Source organism: Lepidochelys olivacea (genome assembly GCF_965140295.1).
Source record: "Lepidochelys olivacea isolate rLepOli2 genome assembly, chromosome: 11".
NCBI classification, from domain to species: Eukaryota; Metazoa; Chordata; order Testudines; family Cheloniidae; genus Lepidochelys; species Lepidochelys olivacea.
In genome coordinates this window covers 18,682,201-18,701,861 of record NC_140421.1, presented here as the reverse complement: position 1 = coordinate 18,701,861, position 19,661 = coordinate 18,682,201, and the positions used below count along the sequence as shown (strand labels likewise).

At 41.0% G+C, this 19,661-nt stretch overlaps 1 protein-coding gene across 2 annotated transcripts in view; it reads left to right on the top strand.

Moving 5' to 3' along the window:
- The window catches only part of ZRANB3 (zinc finger RANBP2-type containing 3), a 128,095-nt gene that overhangs the window by 84,914 nt on the left and 23,520 nt on the right, over positions 1-19,661 (top strand). For both annotated transcript variants that reach the window (XM_084642980.1, XM_084642979.1), the window contains exons 13-15: positions 11,610-12,081; positions 13,837-14,061; positions 15,944-16,035. In XM_084642980.1, the coding sequence (XP_084499106.1) occupies positions 11,610-12,081; positions 13,837-14,061; positions 15,944-16,035 (789 nt within the window). The remainder of the gene's footprint in view (positions 1-11,609; positions 12,082-13,836; positions 14,062-15,943; positions 16,036-19,661) is intronic.

Below are 19,661 nucleotides of genomic sequence, written 5' to 3'. Positions count from 1 at the left end.
TCTAATATGCTGTATATTATATGTTCAGTCTGGCTCAGTGAAAAATTGGGGTGATGCTGAATGACATTGATCTGGGCACTCATAAAAGAGCATGATATTAGGGATGAAAGTATACCATCCTACTACCAACTAAAACATCTTAACATTTGCATTTGTTGTTAAAAGCAAACAGATAAATTTATTAATTTTGTGAACAAAGAAATAATGCATGCAAATAACCCAATTGCCTTCTAAGAAATATATGTGTGTGTCATATATACCATAAAACAGTATATCTTAACTTTCCCAGTGCTAGTTGAAGGGAGATGAAGGCAAAGTAAATCTTCCCAAAGACTGTAGTTGATTTAATGAGAAGTTTGTATTGAAGAAGAAAAGTTTTAGAGTTTCTCAAACAATAGAAGAAGCTTGTATGTACAGATCAATAGTTTGAGCTTTTCTAAGATTTCACAATTTTATTATAGCTCTCCAGTGAAAATTATATGACTAAAGCATGCAAGTAGCTTTGCTGTCCTGTTAAGCTTTTTATCTGCTATCATTTAATATAACAAAAAATCTATGTATCTCAGTTACTACAAATATCAAGTTTCTAGAGTATTTAAGATTTTTGCTGAGTTCTTCTATATGTGAACCAACTACATAATTTTCCTGTTGATCTTTCTTTCAGTGAGTGATTTGGTTGAGAGAGTCTCTCACAAAATGTACAAGCCAATTGTTGCAAACAGTTGACCACCTGATAGAAGATAAAATTGGGACCACCCCATTATGATGAATACACACTTCCTTTGTGCTTTATATTTGTTCACTGCTTTCACATTCCAAAGTATTCCCAGAGCCCTTTGGTGAAGATTTTCAAACTTGACTAGTGATATTGGGATACTCCATTCTTTGTGTACTTAATTTGAAACACCTTCAAGGGGCCTGTTTCTTAGAGGATGGGTGTACAGCGCTCCTGGACAATCAGGTTTCTTGAAGGTGTCTCAAGTTGGGCACCCAGAAACAACAGTCACCTTTGCAAATCTTGCTCTTTAAATATACTGAAATTACTTCATCTAACACTGAAATGCAGCCATCTCTGCAATGGAGTGTTCAAATCAGGTGTTCATACCAATCAACCGTACACAAGACTTTTGAACAGGAAGTAAAAAATTACTATATGAAATTGAAACTGGAGTTTAGACTGGCAGAATGTAATTGCTCACATTGACTCTTGCTAGGAAACCAGAGCTAATACATCTACCCTTGTGAAAAGTGCAAAGAGTGTTTTAATAACCGGACGATGGCATCTCCTGCAGTACAGGGTTGATCTAACAACATTCAGGAACCTTGATCAGTTCAGTGGTGCTCAACCTGCAGCCCGTGGAACACTTGCAGCCCAATTAGCACAACTGTGCGGCCCATGTGACATTCTCAGGGCCATACAAGTAGTATATATATTGTGTGGATGTGGCCCAAATAACACAGGGAGAGCTGCATATGTTGCCCACAATGGTAAATAGGTTAAGAGTCACTGATTCAGAGGAAAGAACTCCTGCTGAATCACCAACACAACTTACTGCAGCACCCATTACTTGGGAGAACTCTAGATTCTGTCTAAATCCAACCCTTCTTAGCCTATGAATTGTGATAAGTTCATAGCCCAAGGTGGTGCATCTGCAAGCCAAGAAAACAACTTTTTTAATATAGTAAATAGCAGTGGGCTCATGACTACTGTGAAAATATAATTATCATAGGATAATGTGAAAATAGAAGCTATGTTGAAGAGTAGCTGTGCTTTATGGAAAACTTTAAAAAATGTTGTCTACCAACACCAGTTTGATATGTTATATTTCTCTATATTTCTCTTACTCTGGCCTTCAGTGTGATACACTTCTTCTTGAAAACAAGATATTTTTTGTCTAATAATTCCAAATGAACCTAAAATATAATCTTCTTTTTGACATCACAGACAGTTGTTCTGGAAATGACCCAAGACCCTGTACTCTCACAAGTGTCCTTAGTTATACAGGCAGGAAGACATCTGCAGGAATTAGAATTAATAATTATTTACTAATATGTGAAGATATGAAACTCCATATAAATGTTATTTATTATTACAATATATAAACAGAATTGTTTTCAAAGCTCAATATTTTTGCAAAATAGCCAAAATTCCTCAGTGCATCAGTACTCAACAAGTGGTTTATTCACTGTCTGGTTATTATTTATCTAATATAACAATAATCACCCCCTTCTGGATTGCCCAGAATAATCCAGATAGCTGAGGTTGGGTCATTTCATTTAATAAACTTGAATTATATCCCTTCCTGCTGTTCAGACTTTAAACTGTTAACTAATTAGCTGTTATGATACTGCTCTGAGTGTTTTTCAGACTATCAACAAATGTCCTTCAGAAACTGGCCTATGTTTGGTAATAAGTTTAAATGTCTCAAGTACAGGGCTGTTTGTCCTGAATGTGTTTTAGTGTTACACTTGAGGCTTTTATAACTTTAGCTATAAACTTGTGTAAACTCCACATCCAACTGATTTTTGCTAGCCATTCAGTATTTAAAAAAAACTAGTGATTAATTCAGGACAACAAAAATGCAACACTATTTCAGTCCTAGTTGCCCTGTTTAATAATGTTTGCCAAAGAGCATAGGGAAAGGTGATTTTCATATTCATGTTTTGAATTTTCATTTCTGGCATCACTAGTGTTAATTCTTCTAAGTCATTTTTGATTATTCAGGTTTTCATCAGCTATGGTGTTATTCAAGCTTCTCTTCATTTAGCTTCTTATAACTGAGTAACAGATTTCTCAGTGACTCACTTCAGCATGCAGTGCTTTTTATTCCTCTTTTCTGAAATTCATTTATTTTGAAGTTTAGGATTGATGTTATAAAGTATTAATGAGCTCCTTGCAGAGTTATCAGTTGAGATAAGGGTTATGTTTTGATTGGTGTTTGTTATTGTTTACTGCTCTTCTGTCTAATCTTTGTCATAGTTCTATTAGTTTTACTAGATTTCTTTCTTCTCTGTTCTATTTCTTTCATTATGTTTTTAGTCCTGACAGTAACACAAATATTGAGCAGCCCTAAAAGACAATTTAACAGCTGTTCTTTGTCTTTGGAAGATCATTTTTAAAAGTTATGTTCTGTCCACTGGTCTGTACCATAGAGCAATACTACTATCCAACCCAAATTATACGTGGATTTTGGCTACCACCTTCAAAGTTGGCCATGTTTGTTTATTTTCATTCTAGTAGATTCTAGTAGATTAAAGGGTCTTAATGTTTTTGGTTCCATTGATAAGGTTTGATCGTGAAGCCATTGACCAATTTATAAAACATTGATCTAGGCCAATATCAAAGAGATTTGTCCATGTACTTCACAGGAAGTCTTCCTTGATGTACATCTGCCTTTGAATCATGAGACTTCTTGAACTGTGTTTGTTCAGGGCTAGATGTCAAAAAACTTACTTGATAAATGTCAGGTAGCTGATGTGTGGCCTCAGAGAGGAGCCTTGTACTTTCTGTGCTTTATTGCTTCAGGCAGCAGCAGTGCCTGGGTTACGTGTAAGTTCGAGTTAAGCACCAGGATATTACTCATGATGTTATTATCCTGGTTCTTCATTCATCACTGTCTTATGCAGCTGTCCGGGTGTCAGTTGGGCCATTGCATCTGCCTGATCTATCACCTCTCTTACTGAGACTGTACTTGTGCTGTATCATTTTATAGTGCAAAAACTGGCTTTGCGATGTTATCTGGCTCAGTCTCAGTTTATCACTCCGTGTGTCTTCAACAGCAAGTTGCCTCAAGTAGTACAGCTATAGTTGCTGAAACCCAGTACATGCCATGCGGATCCTTAGAGACTAATAAGATTCTGTCTCTGGTGTAATCATTCATTGCTGCCATTTTTCAAAATGTACTCCAGCATGAAAAAAGTATATTTAAACATTGGGGTGGGGGGAGAGATATTTTAAATCAGTGGGTATATAAGCAATTTTCACTGCACATTTAGTTTGGTAAAAATGCTTTGAGATACTAATTTCGATGGCTCAGGATTTTTTATAGTGTTTATGATTATAAAGAGTTTTGTCAAATCTCAAACAAGTAAATACACTTGATCTGACTTTCAGAAGTGCTGAGCACTGCTTAGGGGTATCGGATGACTCTTGGTACTGAGACTCCAGTCTCTGGATTACCATTGCTTCCTGGTACTGCAAACTTCTCAGACTTTTTATACTCCGCATTGGAGGACATTGAGGAGGATGAAGGAAACATTCGATCAATCTCCCCTTTACCAGTGCAGGATTCCCCTCCACATCCATACTGGAAGCCATACTTCAGCCAGGATCCTCATCCATGACAGGGATGGTGGGATCAGGCCTGAGTGCCACCCTCTCTCCCATATTGACCCACCCCCAATGGCTATACTGGGTTTCTTGGGCAAAATATTGGCAACAATTTGCAAGACCTCCAGCTCCATTGCACTGAGAGGCAAGGGTGACACAGTCTCCTCTACCAAACCCCCAACACAAGGAGGCCTTTGAAGAACAGGAGACTAGGGTGGTTAAGGAGGCCGCCCCTCAAACTCTTATTTCATCCTCATCTTCGGACGAGGCAGTCATAGCCATCAGTGGCCAACAATTTTTGCCGATTCCTGGACTTCGTGAAGTGGGCAGCTGTCGCCTTTTAGATACCTTTTGAGGAGGTTAAAGACTCACAAAAGCTCCTGGACATTCTGCAGTAGAGAAACTGCTTGGGAGTCACCTGAAGTGGAGCACCCATAGGGACACTATTCAAAGAAGAAGAAGAGGATACTCACTCTGTTCAGTAACTGTGGTTCTTCCTCAAGTGATGGTCCCTGTTGTATTCCACTGAGGGTTATGTGAATGCACCATATGCCCGGAGCCGGAGCTTTTCAAAGTAACGTTGCTCAGCATTACATGCATGCACTCTTTTATATTGCCTCATGGTTTTGTCCAAGGTGATAAAGGGTAGGATGGACCGTCCATGTCTCCAATTCCTTCTCACTGCTGCATTTTCAGAGAAGGAACTGAGGATGGTTTGCACACACAGCCCTATATACCCTTCAGTGTGTGGCATGAGGTTATATATCACACATGCGTGGGCTGAATGGATGCTGCTAACATAAAATCTCCAATTAAGGGCTTGTGAAGCGCATGCACACCTGAAGTGGAGCACCCATAGGAACACAGATGTCAAAGAACCACAGATATTGAACAGGATGAGAGACTTCTTCTTTTCATGGGTTCGTATGTTGTTGTTAGGTGAAATGCTTCCACCCTGACCAAAAAGGCCTCTCATCTTAGAGGTACATTTCTTGAGACCTTGTATTGAGCTACTTTTACCACCTGTCAAGGGGTGATGCTGGCCCCTTCAGTGGAAGGATTGTCCAGTGTTTAGAATGCTGTCCTGGAACTTGGGAGACTGGGGTTCAGTTCCTAGTTCTGCCACAATCTTCCTGTATGACCATACATATTTAGTCTCTCTCTGCCTCATCTCCCATCTGTAAAATAGGGATACTAGTACTTCCTTATATCACAGAGGTATGGTGAGGATAGAATCATAGAAATGTAGGTCTGGAAAGGACCTTGACACATCATCAGATCCAGTCCCCTGCACTGAGGCGGAACAAGGTAAATCTAGACTATTCTTGACAGCTGTTTGTCCGGCCTATTCTTAAAAACCTCGAATGACGGGGATTCCACAACCTTCCTTGGAAGCCTGTTCCAGAACTTAATTATCCTTATAGATAGAAATCTTTTCCTAATGTCTAATCTCAATTTGCCATGCTGCAAATTAAGCCCATTACTTCTGGTCCTTACCTTGAGTGGACATGGAGAACAATTGATGACTGTTCTCTATAAAACAGCTCTTAACATATTTGAAGACTGTTATCAGATGCCCCCTCTGACTTCTTTTCTTAAGACTAAATATGCCCAGTTTCTTTAAACTTTCTTCATAGGTCAGGTTATCTAAACCTTTTATCATTTTTGCTGCTTTCCTCTGGACTCTCCAATGTGTCCACATCTTTCCTAAAGTGTGGCATCCAGAAATGGACACAATACTTCAGGGGGCAAAAGACCTATCTGGCTTTAAGATTAAACTCGATAAGTTTATGGAGGAGATGGTATGATGGGATAACATGATTTTGGTAATTAATTGATCTTTAAATATTCATGGTAAATAGGCCCAGTGGCCTGTGATGGGATGTTAGATGGGGTGGGATCTGAATTACTACAGAAAATTCTTTCCTGGGTATCTGGCTGATGAATCTTGCCCATATGCTCAGGGTTTAGCTGATCGCCATATTTGGGGTCAGGAAGGAATTTTCCTCCAGGGCAGATTGGCAGAGGCCCTGGAGGTTTTTCGCCTTCCTCTGTAGCATGGGGCACGGGTCACTTGCCGGAGGATTCTCTGCTCCTTGAAGTCTTTAAACCACGATTTGAGGACTTCAATAGCTCAGACATAAGTGAGAGGTTTTTCGCAGGAATGGGTGGGTGAGATTCTGTGGCCTGCGCTGTACAGGACGTCGGACTAGATCATCATAATGGTCCCTTCTGACCTTAGTATCTATGAATCTAGGTGAGGCCTCACCTGTGCTACGTAGAGCAGGACAGTTAGTTCCTATGTCTTACATACGACATTATTACTACACCCCAGAATGACATGAAGTCTTTTTCACAACTGCATCACATTGTTGACTCATGTTCCATTTGTGATCACCTATAATGCCCAGATCCTTTTAACCAATACTACCACTAGCTAGTTATTCCTGATTTTGTAGTTATGCCTTTGATTTTTCCTTCCTCAGGGTAGTACCTTTCACTTATCTCTACTGAATTTCATCTTGTTGATTTCAGACCAATTCATAGAACCATAGGACTGGAAGGGACCTTGAGAGGTCATCTAGTCCAGTCCCCTGCACTCATGGCAGGACTATTATTTAGACCATCCCTGACAGTTATTTGTCTAACCTGCTCTTAAAAATCTCTAATGATGGAGATTCTGCAACCTCTCTAAGCAGTTTATTCCAGTGCTTAACTACCCTGACAATGAGGACGTTTTTGCTAATGTCCAGCCTAAACCACCCTTGCTGCAAATTTAAGCCCATTGCTTGTCCTAACCTGAGAGGTTAAGGAGAACAATTTTTCTCCCTCCTCCTTGTAACAACTTTTTTATGTACACCTCTACCCCTATATTACATGGTCCTCAGGAGCCAAAAAATCTTACTGCGTTATAGGTGAAACCGCATTATATCAAACTTGCTTTGGCCTCGAGCATTTCCGTTATTAATAGTCACTTCCCGCCCCCTGGCCTGACCCCTCAGAACCCCCCAGACCCATCCAACACCCCCCCTCCGCTCCCTGTCCCCTGACTGCCCCGACCCCATCCACACACCCCCTCTCCTGACCATCTTGCCCTCAGAACCTCTGAACCATCCAACCCCGCCTGCTCCTTGTCCTGTGACCACCCCTGGAGACCCTCTGCCCCTTATCCAACCCCTCAGCCCTGGCCCAGCACCTTTAACACGCCGCTCGGAGCAGCATGTCAGAACCTGACACACTGATATGCCGGAGTGTGCAGCCCCGCCACCCAGAGCTCTGCTTTACCACATTATATCCGAATTCGTGTTATATCGGGTCACGTTATATCGGTGTGTATGTATATATATATACTTGAAAACCGTTGTCATGTCCCCTCTCAGTCTTCTTTTCTCCGAAACAAACACAGTTTTTTCAATCTTCCCTCATAGGTCATGTTTTCCAGACCCTTAATCATTTTTGTTGCTCTTCTCTGGACTTTCTCCAATTTGTCCACATCTTTCCTGAAATGTGGCACCCAGAACTGGACACAATACTCCAGTTGAGGCCTAATCACCATGGAGTACAGCGGACAAATTACTTCTTGTGTCTTGCTTACAACACTTCTGCTAATACAGCCAAGAATGGTGTTTGCTTTTTTTTTCTTTTTTGGCAACAGTGTTACACTGTTTAACTTGTGATCCACTATGATCCCCAGATCCCTTTCTGCAGTACTCCTTCCGAGGCACTCATTTCCCATTTTGTATTTGTACATTGTGCATTGTATTTGTGATGGTTCCTTCCTAAGTGGAGTACTTTGCATTTGTCCTTATTGAATTGCATCCTGTTTACTTCAGATCATTTCTCCAGATCATTTTGAATTTTAATCATATCCTCCAAAGCACTTGCAACCTAAATTTCCCTCTAAGCTGTGCAGCCACACTGCAGGTTATCAAGGGCCATGCAGGCACGCAACCAGAAGAGCCTGTACTGGAGAGGCACCTCTCTTCCCTGCCGCAGCCCCGGAGCAACCTGCACCCCAAACCTCTCATCCCTGGCCCCACCTTAGAGCCCGCAACCTCCACCGGAGCCCTCACCCTCCGCACCCCAACCTTCTGCCCCAGCCCTGAGCCCCCTCCCACGCCCTGAACCCCTCATCCCTGGCTCCACCCCAGAGCCTGCACCCCAAACCCCTCATCCCGAGCCCACACCCCCAGCCAGAGCCCTCAGACCCCCACACCCCAACTCTCTGCCCCAGCTCTGAGCATCCTCCCACACTCCTAACCCTTTGGCCCCATCCCCGCCACATATCACCTCCATATTGGTGCACATAACAAAATTAATTCCGCACATGGATGTAAAACATTAGAGGGAACATTGCTTGCAACCCCTTCCAGCTTGGTATTGTCTGCAAACTTTATAGGTATACTCTCTATGCCATTATCTAAATCACTGATGAAGATATTGAACAGAACCGGACCCAGAACTGCGGAACCCCACTTGATGTGCTCTTCCAGCTTGCCTGTGAACCACTGATAAGTACTCTCTGGCAATGGGTTTCCAGCCAGGTATGCACCCATCTTATAGTAGCTCCATCTAGGTTGTATTTTCTTAGTTTGTTTATGAGAAGGTCATGCAAGACAGTATCAAGCATTACTAAAGTCAAGATATACCATTTCTGCCGCTTCCTCCCTATCCACAAGGCTATAAGGCTATCAAAGAAAACTATTAGGTTGGTTTGACACGATTTGTTCTTGACAAATCCATGCTGATTGTTACTTAGCACCTTATTATCTTCTAGGTGTTTGCAAATTGATTGTTTAATTATTTGCTCCCATTATCTTTCCAGGTACTGAAGTTAAGCTGACCTGTCTGTAATTCCCCAGTTGTCCTTATTTCTCTTTTTATAGATTGGCACTATATTTTCCCTTTTCCAGTCCTCTGGAATCTCTCCCATCTTTCATGACTTTTCAGAGATAATCACTAATGGCTCAGATATCTCCTCAGTCAGCTCCTTGAGTATTCTAGGGTGTATATCATTAGGCCCTGAAGACATCGAACTTGTCTAAGTAATTTTTAACTTGTTTTTTCCCTATTTTAGCCTCATATCCTACCTCATTTTCACTGGCATTCACTATGTTAGACATCCAATCACTACTAATCTTTTTGGTGAAAACTGAAACAAAAATGTCATTTAGCTCTTCTGTCATTTCCACTTTTTCTGTTACTATTCATGATTGAATAGTACCGAACCCAAGACTGACCCTTGTTGACCTCACTAAATATGCCCTCCCATTTAGACAGTGATCCATTGGTAATTTACTCTTGAGTATAATTTTTCAACCAGTTGTGCACCCACCTTATTGTAATTTCATCTAGACCACATTTCCCTGTTTTGCTTATAAGACTCTCATATGGGACTGCATCAAAAGCTTTACTAAAATCAAGATTTATCATGCCTACTGCTTCCTCCCAGCCACAAGGCCAGTCATAATTGGGAGGTGCTCAGATGCTATAGAAAGAAGGGTCCATGTGAGTTCTTAAGATAAATAGACATTAGGGTCAATGAAACTTTTGCCATTTATTTCATGGAGCCAGAATTTCACCTAAAATAATTCCCCATAGTTCTGTAAAACAAAAGATGAGCTTTTCAACTGATGCAATTACAGCACTGATTCAAATGTTCATTCATCATTTTACATCCTTAGTGTTGCCAATATGTAATAATTCACTGGATGGAGTATTAATTTCATTTCAAATGAATTTGAGTATGCTGTAGGTATTCGTGCTCACTTGGAGTATAAAAATTGAAATAGTTTTTAATATGTACACATTTTAACCCAAACTGTTTGACTGAGTAAGCAAGCTATTTGAAAATGACATTGCTTAGAAAGAAGCTATACTTAAGGAGAGAGAACAGCTTTTAATTCTTTCCAAATGTTAACTCTTTACAGCTTGACTGTACAAATTAATTTAATAAATAATGGATTTAGCTTAAGCCATGACAGTTTCAAAATATAGATAAGGATTATCTCCATTTTCTAAATGGAGAAGCTGAGGTACAGAGAGGATATATGATTTACCCAAACTCACACAGAGAATCACAGTGAGAGTTGGGATTAGAATGCAAGTCTCCTGGCTCTCAGTTTTGACTTTATAAACACTGCCTCTCTTACTTCAGAGAGCTACAACTTCTCTTGTTCGGTTAAATAGATGAGGAAAAGAATCTGATTACTCTCCAACATTTTTCGTACTGCTTTTCACTGTGGAAGGATATATGATACAGTGTCACAGTAATTACACTCAGTTACACTATTTATGCTCAAATAAATTTGTTCATCTCTAAGGTGCCACAAGTACTCCTGTTCTTTTTGCTGATACAGACTAACACGGCTGCTACTCTGAAACCAGTAATTACACTATCATGGTTGAGTTTTTAAAGTATTACTTTGTTAAAAGAAAAAAAATTACAATAAGACATTCCAGCCAATATATTATGGTTCAAAAACTCCCTTACTAATACACGTATAGCACTTAGCCTATGGTAATTAATTACTTGACATTTACAAATGGAGACATGAAAGTCAAAATACCTAGAAAACCCAGGACATTATTCTGCTTTATGACAAGTCACACTGTTACCTCTAAGACCTTGTCATCAGTAGGAGGGGAAAAGTTTTAACATGTATTAACTAATGTGTTGAAATACAATGTAAAAATATTAGGATTTCCCCAGGGAACCTGCTAACGTTTCTTAAAACTACAACTGCCTTGTCTACACATGACATGTGTTAAAAGTATGCATTTTTTCCTTGTGCTAGACATGGCCTAAAAGATAGACCTATAGTACAAAACCTCAAGGAAACTGGGAGTTTGGCTGGTTTTGCAGTTGTGTTAACTTACTACATCTGTAAACAACCAGTATGTATATACAGAATTATTCTAAAGTGATATTAAATCTCTCTCATTCTGTTGTATATCATTATTTATTTTTAAAATGTACCACGCTAACAATTCTGTAAATTTGTTCTATGCTTGTGCTGATTTAAAATTTTGACTGGAATATTAAAAATTTCCTGGTTGAGAAATAGCTTTAAATTACTTTTAAATTGAGTTTATATAATTAAAAGAGAATGTCTGTCATTTTCTATCTACTAATTAACATTTTTAAAAATACCTCAAATTAGAAAGTACAAAAGACCCGTAATTGAGAAAAAAATGTTACAACTTTAGACAAGTGGACTATATCTATTGAAGGAATTTTGGATCTGTATGTTTGATAAAGTTTGTTTCTCTTTCCTAGTTTGAAAAAGAAAAACAACATGACATTCGTGCCTTCTTTTCACCAAAACCATCTGCTGAGAAAAAACGCAAAATTGATTCTTGGGATAAATCACTGAACTTTACTTCAGGAGATTCTAAAGTCACACCGGGAAAGGACATAGAGGAGGGCAGCAGGCATTTGGACGCCAGAGAAATAATTGATGTGGATGCAATTTGTTATGAAAATGGCTGTGAGCCTGAAGCTAAAAGACCAAGAGCTATAAGTACACCCACCCAAAGCAGCTCCAGTGAGAAAAAAAGAAAAATTTTGCCTGGAAAAACAAACACTTTGTGTACCAAAGAAACTGATCATGGTCTTTCTGGTGGCTCTCTGTCTAATTCAAGGAAAAAATCACCTTTAGCCAAAGTCTGGTGTTGTAGTCTTTGCACTTACACTAATAATTCGTTATTACCTTATTGTGAAATCTGTGAATGTCCTCGTGGTAGTGATGGTGAGTAACTCATGCTGCACATTGTAACTGAATAGGCATATTCCTATCTTGTTTTTCTTCAAAGATTATAGTGTTTTTATACTCAAATACATAAGTATTTACAAATTCAGACAAAATATGAAGAATAAAATAGTCACATGAGGTGGAATTTTTGAAATTGTCTCCTAATTTTGGTCAGGAACTTATTTCAGAAAGTTCCTGTGATATGACATTAATTAGCAAAAATGGATACCTGTTTAAAGTCAGTAGGATGTAAATTCAATGAGCAGCAGCAGAAATTGTTTCCATGGCAGCAAGCATGCTCTACAGTCAGAGCCCTGCTGCTTTCTTTCCCTTCAGAGGATTTATCATTATCAACAAGCCAATGAAATTATAGATTTTTTTTCCTATCTTTTCACGGCCGAATGATGCAGTGTCAATGCTTTACTTAGTTAAACAAGTATGTAATTGTCACAAGAGCTAACATTTTAAGACATGAAAAGTTTTTAAATTTGTAAATATTTAAATTTCTCCCCTCAAAGAATAAAAATTGGAATGTCCATAGTAAGTTTGTGTTTTAAAATAGCCAAAAGATTTTTATAAAGTCCTAACTATCTGTCTCCATGGTATATGCATTTTGGTATCACTGTCATCTAGATTGTTTGTGGAGAAAAGATGAGTAGGCATTTTTTAAAAAGCTGTTTAAACACAAATAATAAGAGCTATTAGCCTTGTATATTTTCTTTTTGAAATAGCATAATCAACTAAAGGACATATTTTAAACTTCATATTTCAAACAGAAAATTACCCTTAGGAAATTACTGATCCTGTTGTGCTTATTGTACAATGTCCATACCTTATTCACCACAATATCTACTGTTTTGTATTTTGAAAGTAATTTGTATGTATAACATACTGCTTGTACCTCTTTAATACTAACTATTAGGATGTGAGAGGATCATATTAATTTGCTTCAGGGACCTGAGTTAGTGGACTTCTTCCAGTTCTTGGGTGACAAATAGCTATAAAATAAAAGCCACCACCATAGTTGGTAGCATTGTTGACAGTTTCAGTAGTGGAGACCAAGGCTAGATTGTGTCATGGACTCTGAACTGTTTCACTCACTGGCTGATACACATCGGTAAGCAGTGCCTGTGCAATACCTATGCCATAGAGGACTTTTGTTTCCTATGTCATCAACCTGGCTCATCTCATAAGCACTAAAATTCACTTAAGAAAAATAATAGAAACAAATATAATTATATTGGTTCTAATTGATTTCACAGACATTAAGCTCTAGTTTCTAAAATAAAATATGTTTGCTGTGGGGTAGAGAGAGAAGCAATTGGTCTGTACATTTTCCTCAGATAAATAATAAATACTGTATAAGTAGAACTTTAAAAATTGTATTGAAATGTATTAATGTTAGTATTGTTCAACATTAGGAATAATATGCTGAATAATATGTAATTTTCAACATCATGCAATTTAAAATATTTTTAAAATTGAAGTTTAAACTTAAACATTACAGTTTTCAGGTGTTTAATTGTTTAAAACTATCTGTTACTATTCAGCAAGTCTAAAATTAATTACATTTCATTTATGGCACAGCTGTTCTTTCAGAATTAACTACTGGATTCTTATAACCAAAATACATTTTAGGATACTTTGTTTCAAATATAAATTAATATTACTGCCTAATATTTATCTTATTTACTTAATTATTTTTATAGACGCAAAGTAAAATTGATCACTTTCCTATTTCTTTAACTATAGATAAACAGAATACAAATCAAATGAATGATCCTCCCTCTACTCTGAGTGAAGGAGAAAATGCATCACAGGACTCTAGAAAAATCAAAGGTATAGCAATATGCAATGCAGACAATGAGAGAAAGGATTTAGTACAAACAGCGACTGAATCATCTGATGAGATTGGGGGAGAAGTCGCTAATGCTGTTGAAAATGGATCTGAAGAATGTGAGCAAAAGCCTCAAGAAGGTAAAGAAAAATAGAGTTCCTAGTAGAGCCAATTTACCATAGCAGTTCTGCAGAATTGCATTAAACATAAACACTGGGATGCAGATTCATTTGGAAACCACATATTTGAAACACAGAAAAGCCGCACATGCAGAATGACAACTGGGCTTCTGTGTTTCACCATAGGACAGCCAGTTGAATTGTCAGGTGGGCTGAACCCAACATTTTCATCCAACTGTGGCAGAACCACAGATATACATAGTAATGTTCACAGTTTGCTTTTGGGTTGTGTGACAAATATGCCCTATGAGCAGCTGCCAGTTAGCAGGTTGTTGTTCCATATACAGTCATTTTATTGAATTTTGTGGCTGCAGATACTCGTCTGTGGTTATACTGTACACAACGTAGATACATTTTAATGTTTAATGAGAAACACATGGGGTAAAAATACAAAGGTCCTTTTAATTTCCCTCCTTTTTTCTTTAATTTTCTCCTGCCCATCATTCCAATAGGTTTCTTCTACTTTGTTGCTTCATTTGTGGGCGGCAGGCTGCAGTGAACTTTGCAGTGCGCATCCTTGTTGTCCGTTGGCCTGCTAGTACAGGTTTCTCTGGTCATATTGAGCTGTTATCCTAGGCAGCAATTAGTTACAGAATCTCTGTGATATGTAGAATGCCTGATATTCGTGTTCATTCTTATGGATACAATTTTTGTCACTATAAAATATACAAATTATGCATATCTTTATTCATTCTCATTCAGTTTCTTAAGCAACACCAGAATGTGTCTAACTTTTTTAAACTTAAGTAAAAGATGCTTCCAAGTCTTCATGTAACAACAATAACACCTTCTTGTAAGCACACTATCACAGGGTGTTTTACTCACCACTGGGTGGCATTGCTTTCTGGCGACTCTGGGGATTAACTGTGCCTGGTTCAGAGTCCCGTTTCTGGTCTTCCACCGTGCAGCTGTCCTGCTCACAGAGTCATACTATGGTTGCTTCCTGACTTGGCCCTCTGGCCAGGTCACCCTGTGATTTTCTGCTTCCAGGGGGAGTTTTTCCAAGTCTCTGTGCACAAGCAGCGTCAGACAATCCTCTCATCCACTGCCCTGACCGTGTCACTGCCACAGTGAATCAGGTAGTCGTCTTGTTCACTGCCCCCAGCAATGCCATTCTGTAGTGGATGGCAAGAAAGCCCAGGCCTACCCTCTACTCTGGGTTCCAGTCCCAAGCCCTATAGCGAGCAGTTAAGGTATGGATTTTCACCAACCCTACTGCTGTCTTCCCTGAACTACTTGGAGTGTACAGACTTTCATCTTGGACTGGTTTGAATTAGGTAAGGATAGAGGTATGATGTGTTGCTGTGATACTTTAAATACAGACTTGTAATGAAATATTATTTAAATAAGAATAGTATTCAGATGCTCCAGTCAGAATTGAGGCCCTCTTGGGGTAGGTCTGATACAAACACATACAAAAATACTGTCCCTGCACCCAAGACCTTACAACCTAAGGATGAAAAATACAATATTAGAAGGATGTCACATGCTAGAACAGACAGAACTGGTACAAAACAGAGGTAGTAACTTGTGTATATTATACCATTAGAAACATCATTAGAGAAAAGTTTATTAGAATGATATTGCTTAAGTTGTTAGAACCCTAAGTTTTAATTCTAAGTTCCAAACGAAATATCAAATACTTTTTTTTAGCTTCTCCCAAAGACACCATTTTAGAAGCGAAGCAAAGCCTAATATGCATTGAAAGAGCAATGTGAGGCTCTTATCTTATGACTTTTAGATCTAGTTAACCTTTTTCTGTGGCAGGTATGCTCATTTTCCATCTTTGTTCCAAGTAATGAAGATTAGATTAAAAAAAAAAAACTTTTATTATTTTTTATAGGATGTGTTGATAATTCAGATACTTTTCCAGTGTATGATGTGCTGAACTTCTGTGCAAGTAGGAATACTGATAGAATTCACCTCTATACAAAGGTAAACATTACAATGCACTCAATCTCTATAGGTTTCACATACCAGTATGCTTATTGTAGGGCAACATTTTACTTTGTAATAATGAAAGGTTTACAACACATATGCATTTATATTTTAATTTTCTTATTTCATACCAAAGCTTTCTTTTTTATTAACTGAGATGTACAAAAATTAGGCAATTTATCTTCTAGTTCTTTTCCGCCAATTAATAATAGTTCTCTAGACAAGATAATTTTTCTCCTAGCTTACAAATGTTTTCTCAATGGATATATTTTAGAAGGCTGATAAATTGGGTTATCTATTGAGGTACAAATGTTAGTGGTTTATGAGGGTTCTTTGCTGTAAAATAGGAGTTTCAGAACACTTAGTTATTAGGGTGGTAGACTTTTTCCTTTCTTGGTTGTAAAAATCTTGCCTTTCCAATTCTTGCTAAAATGAGCTGAAGAAAGAGATAATCATTGTCATCTTGTGAAAGTGCTCTTACAGGGCCTTATCCAAAATTAAAATCAAGGGGATTTGATATATGGTGATATATATATAGGCTCTTGAAAATGGTGTTTAATCTAGAAGACAATAGTGTGCAACATAATAACAGATGTTTTCTGTTAAAGTACTATCAGATAACTTTTGATTCTTCTTCGAGTGCTTGCTCATGTCCATTCCATGTCAGATGTGTGCACGCCGTGTGCACCGTTGTCAGAGAGTTTTCTCCTACCGGTATCTGTAGGGCCGGCTCTAGTGCCCCTTGGAGGCCTGCACATATGCACCAATATAAGGGGCGCTGTCGGCTCTGCGCCCTCTCAGTCCCTTCTTAGTACCCATGACGGTTGCTGGAATGCTCTTGCTCTTCCTTCGACAAGACTTCTCCCGGTGTTTTTCTGAACTCTCGTTGTATGTAGTTGATAGTTTTTAGTTGTTTAAGTAGTTTTTTAGAGTTAGTTGTTAGTCCCCATAAGGGACTTTGTTCCTGGGACGGGACCTGCCCCTGTCCCCGAGGTTCAAGCCTTGTGCAACTTGCACAAAGCCTATGCCTGTGACTGATCCTTACTCCAGCTGTTTAAAGTGCTTGGGGGAAACTCATGTAAAAGACAAGTGTCGGATCTGCAGGAGTTTCAGACCCCACACGCAAAATGACAGGGACATCAAACTGAAAGCCCTGCTTATGGAAGCCAGGCTGAGATCAGCCTCCAAGCCAGGCAGATCGGACTCAGCACTGAGAACCTCCACCTCTGTGTGCAGTGCTCCTCCAGCATCGGGTCCCTTCCGGTACCGCTCAACCTCTCCAGTACAGGCAAAGCGGCACAGGAAGCATGCCAACAGAGGGTGCTCCCCTATGCCTCAAGAAGAGCAGAGAAGCCTGGGGGGGAAGATGTGACCCATGTCACCATCCCCTCAAAGGTGTACGGCTGGGGAACTTACAGAACCCGTGGTACCCAGCCCGCTGAGGGATCCCCCGAGTATGCTGGGCACGAGCAGAGGCACGGAGCACATGAGGGCACTGTCCACATCCAAACGCTTTCAGGCTGCCAAAGACATAATGGCCCTTTCAATCCTGCCCAGGCCAAGGGATCGCCAGCCTGTGGCGGGGGAACCACCTAAGGCCGTTGTCTCAAGAGGGAAACCCAAGTTGGGACCCCCTCGGTGGTCCCCAGCCCATCACCAGTCTCTGTCTTTGGCCAGGTCTTGGGCATCGACATGCCCATCCCCAGCTTGCCAGCCCCAGTCTCCATCACCTAGACACTGGTCGCCTCAGCCTAGGCGCTGATCACCGAATCCCAGGTGTTGGTCACCAGATACCTGACATCGTTCTCTGGCACCATGGCACCAGTCCCCAGAGGCCCGGTGTTGGTCTACTGAACCGCAGCGCCACTCACGTGAGTCCTGGCACCAGTTGCCAGAATGCTGGCACCAGTCATTGGAATATCTGCACCGATCATCAAGTCCTCGCAGTCATTCCCCAGTACTGAGGCCTTGCTCTCCGGACCCCCATCAGAGTTGACTAGAGGGTGCAACAGCACTGCCTGGGTCATCCTATGAAGAATCTTCATTGGGCTCCAAAGAGGAATCAGCGCTGCCTCTGAAGAGGCACCACCATCCGGCTTACCAGACAGATGTTGGTGCCGTTCCATCCATGGGCCCATAGACCCTGGGTCAATGGCCAGTCCATTGGCAGTACTGGAAGCCGTGGGGGTTACCAGTGGTACTGGGTCACTTTTTGCACTCCCCTTCAGTAATGACCTCTGAAAGGAGCACTGGCCCCGCCTCAGCCCATGCCAAAACTGGCTTTGGATTCGGACCACAGCACCGAGATCCCCATCGTACCCCCAATTGAAGGGGCCCCAGGACAGATCAAGGACCCAGCTCCTCCCCTCCGGTGGCTTCCTCCTCGTCTTTCCCTGATGAGGCACTCATGGGGCCTGCTAACCCTGTTACCCCCCCAGTGATCTCAAACACCACCAGGAGCTTCTTAAGAAAATCGCCTCCAATCTGGGCCTGCAGGTGGAGGACCCCATTTTTGATATTTTGACAGCTGCAGCTGCAAGGTGGCTCTTCCCATGCACCAGGAGGTGCTCAAGGTGGTAAAGGCACTCTGGCAGACCCCCACTTCTTTGCCCTCAACTTCCAAGAGGGCAGAGAAGAAGTATTACGTGCCTGCAAAGGGCTACGATTATATATACTCCCACCCCCCTCCTGGTTCCCTGTTGGTTGCTGCTGCCAATGAGTGGGATAGGCAGGGCCCAGGCCAGTGCTACCTCAAAAAACAAGGAGGCAAAACTATGTGATGGGTTCCCCACAGGGTGCCACCTGGAACTGGAGTACCACTGAGCCCTCTGACACACCATCCTGGGCTCCCTCTCTCACTGTGCTCCTGTGACAAGCTGCAGACCTGCTCCCAGATCTTCACTCCCCACACAAGAAGACTCCTGGAAACATCTGAGGAACAAAGACTGAACGGGGAGGGTTTCCCGGTGGCACCCCAGGGGGAACCCATCACAAACGCTTGGACCTATTCAGTAGAAAAGTTTATTCTACTGCAAGCCTCCAGCTGCATATCGTAAACCAACAACTGCTTCTAGGGCGATACAACTTCGTCGTTTGGGTCTCCAAACGGTCACTGCCCCAAGAAGTGCAGCAGGAGTTCGGGACCATTGCGGAAGAGGGAAAGACCATGGCAAGGACCTCCCTCCAGTCCGCCCTGGATGCGGCGGACTTGACATCCAGGTCGATGGCGTCGGCAGTCGCCATGAGGAGGGGCTCATGGTTGCCATCATCAGGGCTGTCACCAGAGGTCCAGCAATTAGTGCGGGACTTTCCATTCGAAGGGTCCTCGCCATTCTCAGACCAAACGGACATGAAGCTGCATGGAGTTAAAGACTCCAGAGCCACATTAAGATCCCTGGGCCTTTATACATCGGCAGCTTCTTGCAGACGTTTTAGGCCTCAGCAGCCCCATTTCTCAGGTCCAGCCAGACACAAGACCAACTAGCGCAAAGGGAGAGGTTACAGGCACTGCCAGAGCCTACCAGCCTCTTCTTCCTCCCAGCAGAGTACTAGCAATGCGCTGAGCAGGCCTAGGCAGGCCTTTTGAAGGCGCTCAGAGGGATGGACTACCAGTCTCCCTTCTA